The 13,582-nt window shown below is 34.5% G+C and overlaps 1 protein-coding gene across 3 annotated transcripts in view; it reads left to right on the top strand.

Moving 5' to 3' along the window:
- The window catches only part of FSTL5 (follistatin like 5), a 768,953-nt gene that overhangs the window by 395,127 nt on the left and 360,244 nt on the right, over nucleotides 1-13,582 (top strand). For all 3 annotated transcript variants that reach the window (XM_036853815.1, XM_036853816.1, XM_036853817.1), the window contains one exon: nucleotides 991-1,111. In XM_036853815.1, coding sequence (XP_036709710.1) covers nucleotides 991-1,111 — 121 coding nt within the window. The remainder of the gene's footprint in view (nucleotides 1-990; nucleotides 1,112-13,582) is intronic.

Below are 13,582 nucleotides of genomic sequence, written 5' to 3'. Positions count from 1 at the left end.
TATTATAGAACTATTAAGTGGCCTTGGCATGGTCTGAACCCAGAGCTGGCTGACTTCAGAGTCTGTGTTTCCTGATTGCACCAACTTAAAAAAAAAAAAAAAAAAAAAAAATGGGGAAGCAAAGCTCCAAGCAATATGAACCACTCCTTCTGTGGACAAATATGAAAGACCGTGGACACAGCTATGCAGCTACCCAGAATGAAAAGGAATGTTTGAAAAATCTTGGAGACCTCTTTTACCAGACAGCCTATATCTGTCTGGTAAAAAGCAGAGTATAAAAAAGCTACTGCCCCAGTCCATGGAACAGAGCACAGAGTAGAAAAGCAGTCTGGTGATTTTCCTCACCCATGCTTGGGTAGGTTTCCATCATCAATCGGTGCATTAATTCTATCTGGCTCCTGGAAACAGTCATTTGCTGAATAGCTCCTTTGTGACCCAGGGAGTTAATTTAGAATACCAAATGCCTTCACTTTCAGCTGGGGAGGAGTTTAGGCAGAAGAGAAAAAAAAAATACTAACTTCATTTTTTACAAATAATAAGAAGATGAAAGTTGGACCAAATTTCCTCACTATTTTTGTTGGAGAACAGCTGTTCTATTTTGACATGGGTCACTGAGACATTGGAGGAAATTTTCACGTGCAGGTATTTCCTTGAGTCAATATAAGTGGAGCAAAGGAAATGACTGAAATACAAAAATGTCCTTTTAGTGTTCAGATTTTCTGGGTCCTACTGGGAGATTTTTGTATTAGAAAGTTTAGGCTAAATTCTAAGTATGTATCTTAGCGTCAAAGCAACTAAGTCAAATTTATAACTATATATTTGAAACAGTTGAAAATAAATGTCCAGTAACTGAAAACCCAGGTTTCTCATAGGTTCAGTTCTTTGCCCAACTACAGACTTAAATTACCTATTGAGTGATTTACATATAATTAATTATATTATAGAAACTTTAAGACAGATATAATTGCATGAATTTAATTTTCTTGTCAGGTGATAAAACAGGAAGAACTTGTCAAGGACCTTTCTGATTGTACTTTGTATGATCTACTGAAATATGATGATTTTAACTCAGACAAGCACCTGGCTCTTGAAGAATTTTATAGAACATTCCGTGAGTATAAGATTCATTCTCTAATTCCTCTTTGTTCTTTTTCCTGTTTCTTTACCCAATATGGTGTGTTTGCTTGATGTCAAAGTACAGACTGTTTCTTAAGAGAAGTGATATAATGGAGATAATTTAAGTGTGTGGCTGTATTGAAACGAATGTAAAAGCTAAGGGAGTTATAGTTCTAAAATGCAGAGCTGGAAATGTTTGATAACATTTGCTATCAGTTCCTATTGATTCTAGTTTAAGATATTAATTCCACAATGATGCTTCCAAGGTTATTTTAGACTAGGAACAGCACTTCACTGTCACCATGTATCAAAAACAATTTAATTATTTACATAATGACAATTTTTTTTTTATTTTATAGAAAAACCAAAGTTGATTAATAAAGTTTGCATATATGTTAACAACAAAAATTAGCATAAGAATTGAAAATTATATTTATGTTAAAATACTTTGGAATCAATTATATATGTTTAAAATGCTTAAAGACTTCTCAAAATTGAGTATACTTTATAGAGCAAAGTTGTAAAGATGATTTGGTTAAGAAAGTTGTATGACAGGTTATTCATTAAAAATAATTCAAAGAAAAAAGACTAAGAGGCAAAAAACAGAAGGGAAAGTTTTGGAGCTGTGTGTAAAAGAAAGAGAAAAAAAAATCATTAAATTAACTGGTTGGTATTTGAAAATCACCAAGTAATCAAAGTTTAATGAGATTTTAGATTGACAGATAGATAAATAGATGATAGATAGATGGATAATCTTCAATATTTTTATATGCACTCACATATATAGGGCTTTCCAAATATATACATATGTATATATATATTATTTTTCCAAAAAGGCAGGAAATAGGATATGTACTTGGTGTAAAAAGATCCTTTTTGAATTATGCCTCTGTCGTCCATCAGTTGTCTGATATTGGAAAAATTACTTAAATCTCTGAAAATTCATATAAATAAGGATAGTAATTACTACATGATCATTTTATATTAAAACACTGAATTATATTTTATGTAATATTTGATACTAGCAAAGTAATAAATGTGAAATAGTTGCATGTTACAAAGCTTTAAGGCAAGATGTCAGTATGCTCTTCAGATTTAATTAAACTGCATTTCCACTTTAAATTACAAGCAGAATACAAGATGGGATATCTCAGTAAACAGTTAATCCTTTAAAGTGTGTCACAAGGCTAGACAACTTTTCAAAGATAACAAGAAAGCAGCATTATAATTCAATGATTATATGAAGAAACTGAAACACAGTGAAGTTAAGAACCAAGTGGCTGAGTTTATTATCAGACCTATGCCAAACCAGTTAAGAAGTCTATGTGTTTGCCCCTAAACTTCACTCTGTAGTAGGCATTGATTTGTGTGCTTAGGATGACAGGAATATTATGGTTTATCAGGAAAAATTGTTTACATTATATTATATTGTATTATATTGTATACTATCATGTAAGATACAAGGGGATAAATGTCATAGGAAGGCCTACATAAAATATAAAGTGAACTAAGAATATAACCTCCAGCACTGGGGATCAAGGAGAGTTTATGAAGGTAGTAGCAATTGAATGGGTCTTCAGGATGAGTGGATTTGGACTTTAGGGAATGAGAGATGGAAGATGGACAAAGAGAAGGGTGTCAGGGAGGAAGAAATTTTCCTCTACCCTTCTGGGTCCTTTTGGCTGGTCTAAGAATCAAGTTCACATACGGCAGATTAGCAGGAGAAAATCAAAATTTAATAACATGTATACATGGGAGAGACCCAGGAAAACTGGGTAACTCACCAAAATGGCTGAAACCCTCACCTTAAATACCATTTTCAGCTAAAGACAAAAGAGGATGTTGAGGTAGGGGTTTTGTGCTTCAAAGGGGAGGAAAGCAACACACATGGAGATGGAAAAACAAGTGTTTGGTAAATGAATGTTCTCTCAGCCCTGCACAAACAATGGGACACAGAGAGTAATTTTAAGAAGCAGACTTTGCTGAGTTCCTTTCTGTCCACACCCTTAGTTCATATTATGGTAACCTGTGGTGATAGCTCCCTTCCTGGAAGATGTCCTCTATCCTCTTTCTTTTAGGCAGTTGGGGGAAAGTTGAAGTTACTTTCCAAGTCTTTTGGGCTTTGATTGTTTTCAGCTTGAAATAATATTAATACCAAAGAGACATTTTGGGGTGGCAATTTTGCTCCCCTACCTCAGCATAAATAAAATCTCTACTGCATGATACACCAGAGTATTTAGAGAAACTAGTCCAACCGGAAGATCTCTTCCAGGTCTGAAAGTCTATGGAAATATATCAATTATCATTACTATTTTACTAACTTATTGTATTAAACAGGCAGTCTAATCTACCAACTCCTATCCTCCACTCCCATAATATGAAGATACATGGATGTGGCTAAATAAAAGTAGTTGAAATCTATAGCAATAGCAGAAAATATTTTTAATGGTATACAAACTATCAAGCATCAATAAGAGAATTAAATTGTATGTTTACGCAGGATTTTTATTCAAAATATTGTTAATGGTGGAATAGTGGAGCTAGAAACTAATAAATACAATGAAAATAAAGTGTGAGTAATATGTTATTTGTATGGTAACACAGCAACGACTGAATAATGATCCCTGGCAATATCAGTACAAAAGAATCTTCCCTAGAATACTGCTACCTGCACCTATCAAGGGGAAAATGATGTTGTGTTTGGGATATGATTTGATATTGCTAAGGAAGGCAAGGTAGATCAGTATGTTGTAAAGATAAACAAAATTTGCAATTCAGAAATCTGAATCATCAATACAAACTTCAATAGAGACATAGTGAAACATTGTTTTTAAAGGAGCTACAGTGTACTACAAACTATTGAATTTGGAGAGAAGAAAATCTATATGATTCTGTTAGCAACTGGAAGGTAATATGGTAGCAATTTTATTGAAATTATTTATAGTAAATGCAATGAAGTTTAATGAAGATTGTAATGATTCTGCCATTCTGTCAAAATTATGTATAATGCAAAAGGTCTACATTTTTAATATTTTGAATCATAAAGTGATATTTGATAACGACAGCACTTGACAATCAGCAATCATATTATGAGGTTTTATCTTTTTGAATAATCACAAAACTTTTCCTTAACTATGATAAAATGATGTTAACATAATCATTTAGAAAAGGTAATGTTTTTAAGTAAATGCTGGAATTATCTGCGGTGTTTTAATATTCATTGTGGTCTCACCAAGCAGTTTTCTGCAATGTTTTATATTTTCAGTGTTTCACCGTTATTAAACAGGGTATCAAGCTCTAGAATGACCCTTTGGAGAGAGCAAAACTAACTTGTATGGGTTGTCTATATCAGCAAGATGTATTTATACTTATAAGTGAATAAGACACATACGTCTATTTCTTTCTCACCTTCTGTTAAAATACTTCACGACTAAACCCACCTCAGTTTTGTGAAGTTTAGTGACAGGCGTTGTATAATGACATGATTTTAGAAAGTCACTCTATTATAAAATATAAGTATCATGAATAAAAAATATATAACAATTGTGAAAAGGCAATCTATTTTAAAATTATATATTAAGTACCTATGTGTATAGACTGCTGTGACAGTTAAAGCAACTTGAAAAGATAAGTTTCCTTTCCTTTAGAATGCATCATCTCAGACAGACAATGATAAAAAGGACAGATATAGTAAGGATAAAAAGTAATCAGTTTTTCCACCCAGAATTCATTCCCCCAGAGAGTTTCTAAAAAGAAATCCCAGAAAACTAAAAAGTCCCTAAATGAATAGAATCTAGAAGAATAAGCTAAGACCAGAGAAGTTAAGAAACGTGTCTTTATCCAGTCTTTATTTACTGGCAGATACAAAGATAAACAGATTTCTTGAGTTCCAGTTTATTATCCTTTCTGCCACCACACAACATGGAGGAAAGTAAAGGGTACTTTGCAAACAGGAGAAGGTTAATGGTAAAGAAAAAAGAACCAGCACATTATCAACTGTTATTACATGATTAGGGTGTTATTTTAGTAGTTATAAAGTTTTCCATAAAATAGTATTTCTTTTCATTTTGGATAAGAAGAATTATTTTATTATTTTACAATAAGCATCAGATAATATTCTTAATTTTTCTCCAGAATTTTGACGTTATTAAAAAATCCTTTGATTTTTACTAGGATATTTAAAATAAATCCTCACTGCAAACATCAAATATCTTAAATCATGCCTTGTTTGATTAACAAACTTGGAAATCTATGCAATGGGATCCAATAAATCTTAAGTGAGATCAGACATAGTTTTGAATATTTAAAAGAAATACTAAATCCTCTCGTCAGATGGTGGACACACTGCACCCTTGCATTTTGTTGCCTTGATAGTAAAATGTGTAGATTTTTCAGTGCAAAGAGTACTTAGAATTAAAAACAAATTAATAGGGTCATTATTAACTACAAGGACTTGTATTAAAATACAGAGATTCAGCGTTTTATTTTCTTCCAACTCAAAATTAAAATACAATGTTTCATTAAGTTTACATGTCTGGAACTCTATATTTTTGCTTCAGATTTGTAGGTAAATGCAAGTGATTTGCCGTTAGACAAGGTGACCATACACAGAACTGAGACATTTAATTTCAGAAGTGATGCTCAAATAAATGTTTATATTTATTTATTTTTTCAAATTCAATTAAGATGATAAAGTGTTATTATATGGCTCTTAATTTTAGGAATTAATTGTTTTCATGTGGACTTTCTAGATAACCCAAAATGGTTTAAATGTCTACCCAGAGAAAAGATATTTGTTTTGTAAATGCTTTCCATGTACATAATTTCCTGAGTTAAACTGTAAAGTGCTTTGACTTAAAATTACATGAAGTGAGGAGTTTGTGTAACTCTGATAGATTCTTGAAATCCTATTAAATTACGAGTTGTAGTTCCCAAAACCATATACATACACTTTAAGATGTGTATGTGTTCTAGTGATTCAAGATCTAATGTCACCCTTAAATAAATCTTTATCAATTCAAAATGATCTCTATGTGTGGAAAGATCCAAAGGAAGACGTTTTTCTACTATGCATAAAATAATTAGGTTTTTGCAAGCATAATGCATCAGTTGTGAGCATTTATATTGAAATTAACTGTACAATATCTGTCTCTCTTTTCTTAAAAGGAATAATTAAGACTCTAAAATTCTAAAATATTAAAAAACATGGAACAGTTATTTTAAATCACCTAACTCTTCATGATTATATTCAAAATGTCATCTCTTTATATGAAAGAATTCTTAATGGAATATAAATTTGATAATGACATTATAAGGAAAATATATTTATTTTTCTGGGAAATCACAATTGCTATAATAAAATGTTAATTATCAGAATCATCTAATAAGAAGAGCAATAAAATATGAGTATTATATTAACATTCATTGACATTAGATCATTAGTGTATGAAAGTCCTTCATTTGAGAAAAATAGCAGAATTTAGTGAATTTAGAATTTAATAGCAGAATTTAGAAAAATAGCAGAATTTGGCATATTCAAATAGAAACTTTTGGATGGAGAATATGGTGGTCCAGAGTCAGGTGGGAGCTCTGGGACACAAATAGAGACATAGAACATGCAGTCAAAATTTGATACTCTGGCAAGGAGTGGGGTATCTAAGGTGAGTATGTGAAGAGAGAAGAGATGGGCAGAACAGCAGTAGGAAACTAAAACTAAACAACAACAACACTTAGAGAGATAGGAAGAAAGCCAAAGGAGTACACCATCATAAAATTTTAATAAGGAATTGTTTCCAAGGCTGGGTTCAAAACAAGAAAGTATATAGCAGATGAATGGGCACTGGATTTGGCAATAAGGAATTTGTTGGTAACTTTGGTCACAGCACTTTCAGCAGAGACGTAGGGGTAGAAGCAAAAGTGCTGGTGGTTGAGAAGTTGGATGTAAAAAAAAAAAAATGAAAAAATAATGTTGAGCAAAAAAGCAGAGCACATAGTATACATCAAGTATATATGTAGTTAAAATCCAAATTAGGTAAAACTCATCTGTGGTTTTAGTAGTTAATATGAATGGTTGCCTTTGGGGGAGTGGAGGGCGTGTGGTGGGAACACAAAGCAAGAGAAGGGCTTCTGTGGTGTTGGCAATGTTCTACTTTTCATCCAGATAAAAAATCCCACATGATTTGGGAAATGCTGCATTGGATGAACTGCTATAGAATAACCCCAAACTGGATCATTGTAGCATAAAATCTTGCAGCAAGTTTAGTTGACTGGTCCACTGGGGAAATCATTCTTTTGTTACATGCTTTGAATGCAAAGTTAGTTTACATGTGTGTATGAACATACTCCTCTATGTCGGAGTGTGGAGATATGCACAAATCGTTGGATACATAGAGCACCACTCGCTTACAGATGGTTGTAGTGTATGTTATTTTTGATGTGTCTGGGTTCTATCCCTAATAGAAACATACTGTGCAAAACATGATTGTTGAGATCCAACTTATAGACATAGGTTCCAAAAGGACAGTTTTCTGGTTCTAAAAAAAAAAAAAAAAAACTTACTTGTATACCCCAAATGTTAATAAAAAGACAACCGGGAGTTTGATGTCTTCAAAGGTGGCAGAGCCAGGGCACCTCAGAGCATTCCCACAGTCCGTCGAGCCCTCAGAGGTTGCCTCCGCTGGCTGACGCCTCAGCCTTTGCCCTGCACGCTGGTCTCGGGTTTCATGGAAGTGAAAACAAGCCAAGAGTAAAACAAAACCAGTACAAATCCCCAAGTCAAAACAGCTACAATCAAATTCAAGGAAAGCAAAGCTGTGTGGCTGACACGGTCTCTGGCTGTCAGGCCTGAGCCTCGGAGGCGGGAGAGCAGAGTACAGGACACTGGACCATGAGAGACCTCCTAGCTCCACATAATATCAATTGGCAAGAGCTCTCCCAGAGATCTCTGTCTTAACACTAAGACCCAGCTCCACTCAATGACCAGCAAGCTCCAGTGCTGGACAATCCATGCCAAACAACTAGCAAGACAAGAACACAACCCCACACATTAGCAGAGAGGCTGCCTAAAGACATACTAAGTTCACAGACAACGCAAAACACACCACCGGACACGGTCCTGCTCACCAGAAAGACAAGATCCAGCCTCATCCACCAGAACACAGGCACCAGTTCTCTCCACCAGGAAACCTACACAACCCACTGAACCAACTTTACCCACCAGGGGCAGACACCAAATAAAATGGAAACTATGAACCTGCAGCCTGTGAAAAGGAGACCCCAAACACAGTAAGTTAAACAAAATGAGAAGACAGAGAAACACACAGCAGATGAAGGAGCAAGGTAAAAACCCACCAGACCAAACAAATGAAGAGGAAATAGGCAGTCTACCTGAAAAAGAATTCAGAGTAATGATGGTAAAGATGATCCAAAATCTTGGAAATAGAATGGAGAAAATACAAGAAACGTTTAACAAGGACCTAGAAGAAATAAAGAGTAAACAAACAATGATGAACAACACAATAAATAAAATTAAAAATTCTCTAGAAGGGATCAATAGCAGAATAACTGAGGCAGAAGAACAGACAAGTGACCTGGAAGATAAAATAGTGGAAATAACTATCGCAGAGCAGAATAAAGAAAAAAGAATGAAAAAAAATTGAGGACAGTCTCAGAGACCTCTGGGACAACATTAAATGCACCAACATTTGAATTATAGGGGTCCCAGAGGAAGAAGAAAAAAAGAAAGGGACTGAGAAAATATTTGAAGAGATTATAGTTGAAAACTTCCCTAATATGGGAAAGGAAATAGTCAATCAAGTCCAGGAAGTGCAGAGAGTCCCATACAGGATAAATCCAAGGAGAAACACATCAAAACACATATTAATAAAATTATCAAAAATTAAATACAAAAAAAAAAAAAATTAAAAGCAGAAAGGGGAAAAACAAATAACACATAAGGGAGTCCCCATAAAGTTAACAGCTGATCTTTCAGAAGAAACTCTGCAAGCCAGAAGGGAGTGACAGGACATATTTAAGTGATGAAAGGAAAAAAAAAAACTACAACTAAGACTACTCTACACAGCAAGGATCTCATTCAGATTTGTTGGAGAAATTAAAACCTTTACAGAGAAGCAAAAGCTAAGAGAATTTAGCACCACCAAACCAGCTTTACAACAAATGCTAAAGGAACTTCTCTAGGCATGAAACACAAGAGGAGGAAAAGACCTAAAATAACAAACCCAAAACAATTAAGAAAACGGTAATAGGAAAACACATATCAATAATTACCTTAAATGTAAATGGATTAAATGCTTCAACCAAAAGACATAGAGTGGCTGAATGAATACAAAAACAAGACCCGTATATATGCTGTCTACAAGAGACCCACTTCAGACCTAGGGACATGTACAGACTGAAAGTGAGGGGATGGAAAAAGATATTGCATGCAAATGGAAATCAAAAGAAAGCTAGAGTAGCAATTCTCATAACAGAAAAAATAGACTTTAAAATAAAGACTATTACAAGAGACAAAGAAGGACACTACATAATGATCAAGGGATCATTCCAAGAAGAAGACATAACAATTGTTTATAAACAATATTTATGCACCCAACATAGGAGCACCTCAATACATAAGGCAAATGCTAACAGCCATAAAATGGGAAATTAACCGTAACACAAAAATAGTAGGGAACTTTAACACCCCACTTTCACCAATGGACAGATCATGCAAAATGAAAATAAATGAGGAAACACAAGCTTTCAATGATACGTTAAACAAGATGATAACGATTAATTGATATTTATAGGTCATTCCATCCAAGATCAACAGAATACACTTTCTTCTCAAGGGCTTATGGAACATTTTCCAGGATACAACATTTCTGATCTTGGGTCACAAATCAAGCCTTGGTAAATTTAAGAAAATTGAAACCATATCAAGTACCTTTTCTGACCACAATGCTATGAGACTAGATAATCAATTACAGGAAAAAAAAAAAAAAGGAAAAAAATACAAACACATGGAGGCTAAACATTACACTACTAAATAACCAAGAGTTCACTGAAGAAATCAAAGAGGAAATTTTAAAAAATACCTAGAAACAAATGACAATGAAAACATGACGGCCCAAAACCAATGGGATGCAGCAAAAGCAGATCTAAGAGGGAAGTTTATAGCAATACAATTCTACCTCAAGAAACAAGAAAAATCTCAACTAAACAACCTAAACTTATACCTAAAGCAATTAGAGAAAGAAGAACCAAAAAAAACCCCAAAGTTAGCAAAAGGAAAGAAATCATAAAGATCAGATCAGAAATAAATGAAAAAGAAATGAAGGAAATGAGAGCAGAGATCAATAAAACTAAAAGCTGGTTCTTTGAGAAGATAAACAAAATTGATAAACCATTAGCCAGACTCATGAAGAGAAAAAGGGAGAAGACTCAAATCAATAGAATTAGAAATGAAAAAGGAGAAGTAACAATTGACACTGCAGAAATACAAAGGATCAGAGAGATTACTACAAGCAACTATATGCGAATAAAACGGACAACCTGGAAGAAATGGACAAATTCTTAGAAAAGCACAAACTTCCGACACTGAACCAGGAAGAAATAGAAAATATAAACAGACCAATCACAAGCACTGAAATTGAAACCACGATTAAAAATCTTCCAACAAACAAAAGCCCAGGACCAGAGGGCTTCACTGGCGAATTCTATCAAACATTTAGAGAAGAGCTAACACCTATCCTTCTCAAATTCTTCCAAAATATAGCAGAGGGAGGAACACTCCCAAACTCATTCTATGAGGCCACCATCATTCTGATACCAAAACCAGACAAAGATGTCACAAAGAAAGAAAACTACATGCCAATATCACTGATGAACATAGATGCAAAAATCCTCAACAAAATACTAGCAAACAGAATCCAACAGCACATTAAAAGGATCATACACCATGATCAAGCGGGGTTTATCCCAGGAATGCAAGGATTCTTCAATATATGCAAATCAATCAACGTGATACACCATATTAACAAACTGAAGGAGAAAAACCATATGATAATCTCAATAGAAGCAGAAAAACCTTTTGACAGAATTCCCCACCCATTTATGATAAAAACTCTCCAGAAAGTAAACATAGAGGGAACTTACCTCAGCATAATAGATGTCATATATGACAAACCCACAGCCAACATCATTCTCAACAGTGAAAAACTGAAACCATTTCTTCTAAGATCAGGAAAAAGACAATGGTTTCCACTCTCCCCACTATTATTCAACATAGTTTTGGAAGTTTTAGCCACAGTAGAGATGAAAAAGAAATAAAAGGAATCCAAATTGGAAAAAAAGATGTAAAGCTGTCACTGTTTGCAGATGACATGATACTATACAGAGAGAATCCTAAAGATGCTACCAGAAAACTATAGAGTTAATCAATGAATTTGGTAAAGTAGCAAGATACAATATTAATGCACAGAAAACTCTTGTATTCCTATATACTAATGACAAAAATCTGAAAGAGTAATTAAGGAAACACTCCCATTTACCATTGCAACAAAAAGAATAAAATACCTAGGAATAACCCTACCTAAGGAGACAAAAGAGCTGTATGCAGAAAACTATAAGACACTGATGAAAGAAATCAAAGCCGATACAAACAGATGGAGAGATATACCAAGTCCTTGGACTGGAAGAATGAACATTGTGAAAATGACTCTACTACCCAAAGCAATCAACAGATTCAATGCAATCCCTATCAAACTACCAATGGCATTTTTCACAGAACTAGAACAAAAAATTTCACAATTTGTATGGAAACACAAAAGACCCCGAATAGCCAAAGCAGTATTGAGAAAGAAAAATGGAGCTGGAGGACCCAGGCTCCCTGACTTCAGACTATACTACAAAGCTACAGAAATCAAGACAGCATGGGACTGGCACAAAAACAGAAATATAGATCAATGGAACAGGATAGAAAGCCCAGAGATAAACCCAGACACATATGGTCACCTTATCTTTGATAAAGGAATCAAGAATGTACAATGGAGAAAAGACAGCCTCTTCAATAATTGGTGCTGGGAAAACTGGACAGCTACATGTAAAATAGAATGAAATTAGAACACTCCCTAACACCATACATGAAAATAAACTCAGAATGAATTAAAGACCTAAATGTAAGGCCAGACACTATAAAACACTTAGAGGAAAACATAGGCAGAACACTCTATGACATAAATCACAGCAAGATCTTTTTTGACCCATCTCCCAGAGAAATGGAAATAAAAACAAAAATAAACAAATGGGACCTAATGAACCTTAAAAGCTTTTGCACAGCAAAGGAAACCATAAACAAGATGAAAAGACAGCCCTCAGAATGGGAGGAAATATTTGAAAATGAAGTAACTGACAAAGGAGTAATCTCCAAAATAAACAAGCAGCTCATGCAGCTCAATATCAAAAAAACCAATAACCCAATCCAAAAATGGGCAGAAGACCTAAACAGACATTTCTCCAAAGAGGATATACAGATTGCCAACAAACACATGAAAATGGATACTCAACATCACTAATCATTAGAGAAATGCAAATCAAAACCACAATGAGGTATCAACTCACACTGCTCAGAAAGGACATCATCAAATAATCTACAAACAATAAATGCTGGTGAGGGTGTGGAGAAAAGGGAACCCTCTTGCACTATTGGTGGGAATGTAAATTGATACAGCCACTATGCAGAACAGTATGGAGGTTCCTTAAAAAACTAAAAATAGAAATACCATACAACCCAGCAATCCCACTACTGGGCATATACCCTGAGAAAACCATAATTCAAAAAGAGTATGTACCACAATATTCACTACAACTCTATTTACAATAGCCAGGACAAGGAATCAACCTAAGTGTCCATCGACAGATGAATGGATAAAGAAGATGTGGCACATATATACAATGGAATATTACTCAGCCATAAAAAGAAACGAAATTGAGTTATTTGTAGTGAGGTGGATGGACCTAGAGTCTGTCATATAGAGTGAAGTAAGTCAGAAGGAGAAAAACAAATACCGTATGCTAACATATATATATGGAATCTAAAAAAAAAAAAGGTTCTGAAGAACTTAGGGGCAGGACAGGAATAAAGTCGCAGACGTAGTGAGTGGACCTGAGGACACAGGGAGGGGGAAGTGTAGGCTGGGAAGAAGTGAGAGAGTGGCATGGACACATATACACTACCAAATGTAAAATAGATAGCTAGAGGGAAGCAGCTTCATAACACTGAGGATAAGCTCGGTGCTTTGTGACCACTTAGAGGGGTGGGATAGAGAGGGTGGGAGGGAGATGCAAGAGGGAGGGGATATGAGGATATATATACATAAAGCTGATTCACTTTGTTATACAACAGAAACTAACACAACAAAGTAAAGCAATTATACTCCAATAAAGACGTTAAAAAAATTTTTTTAAA

The sequence above is a fragment of the Balaenoptera musculus genome, chromosome 5 (assembly GCF_009873245.2).
Source record: "Balaenoptera musculus isolate JJ_BM4_2016_0621 chromosome 5, mBalMus1.pri.v3, whole genome shotgun sequence".
Classification (NCBI taxonomy): Eukaryota; Metazoa; Chordata; class Mammalia; order Artiodactyla; family Balaenopteridae; genus Balaenoptera; species Balaenoptera musculus.
This window is presented reverse-complemented; position numbering and strand designations above follow the sequence as displayed.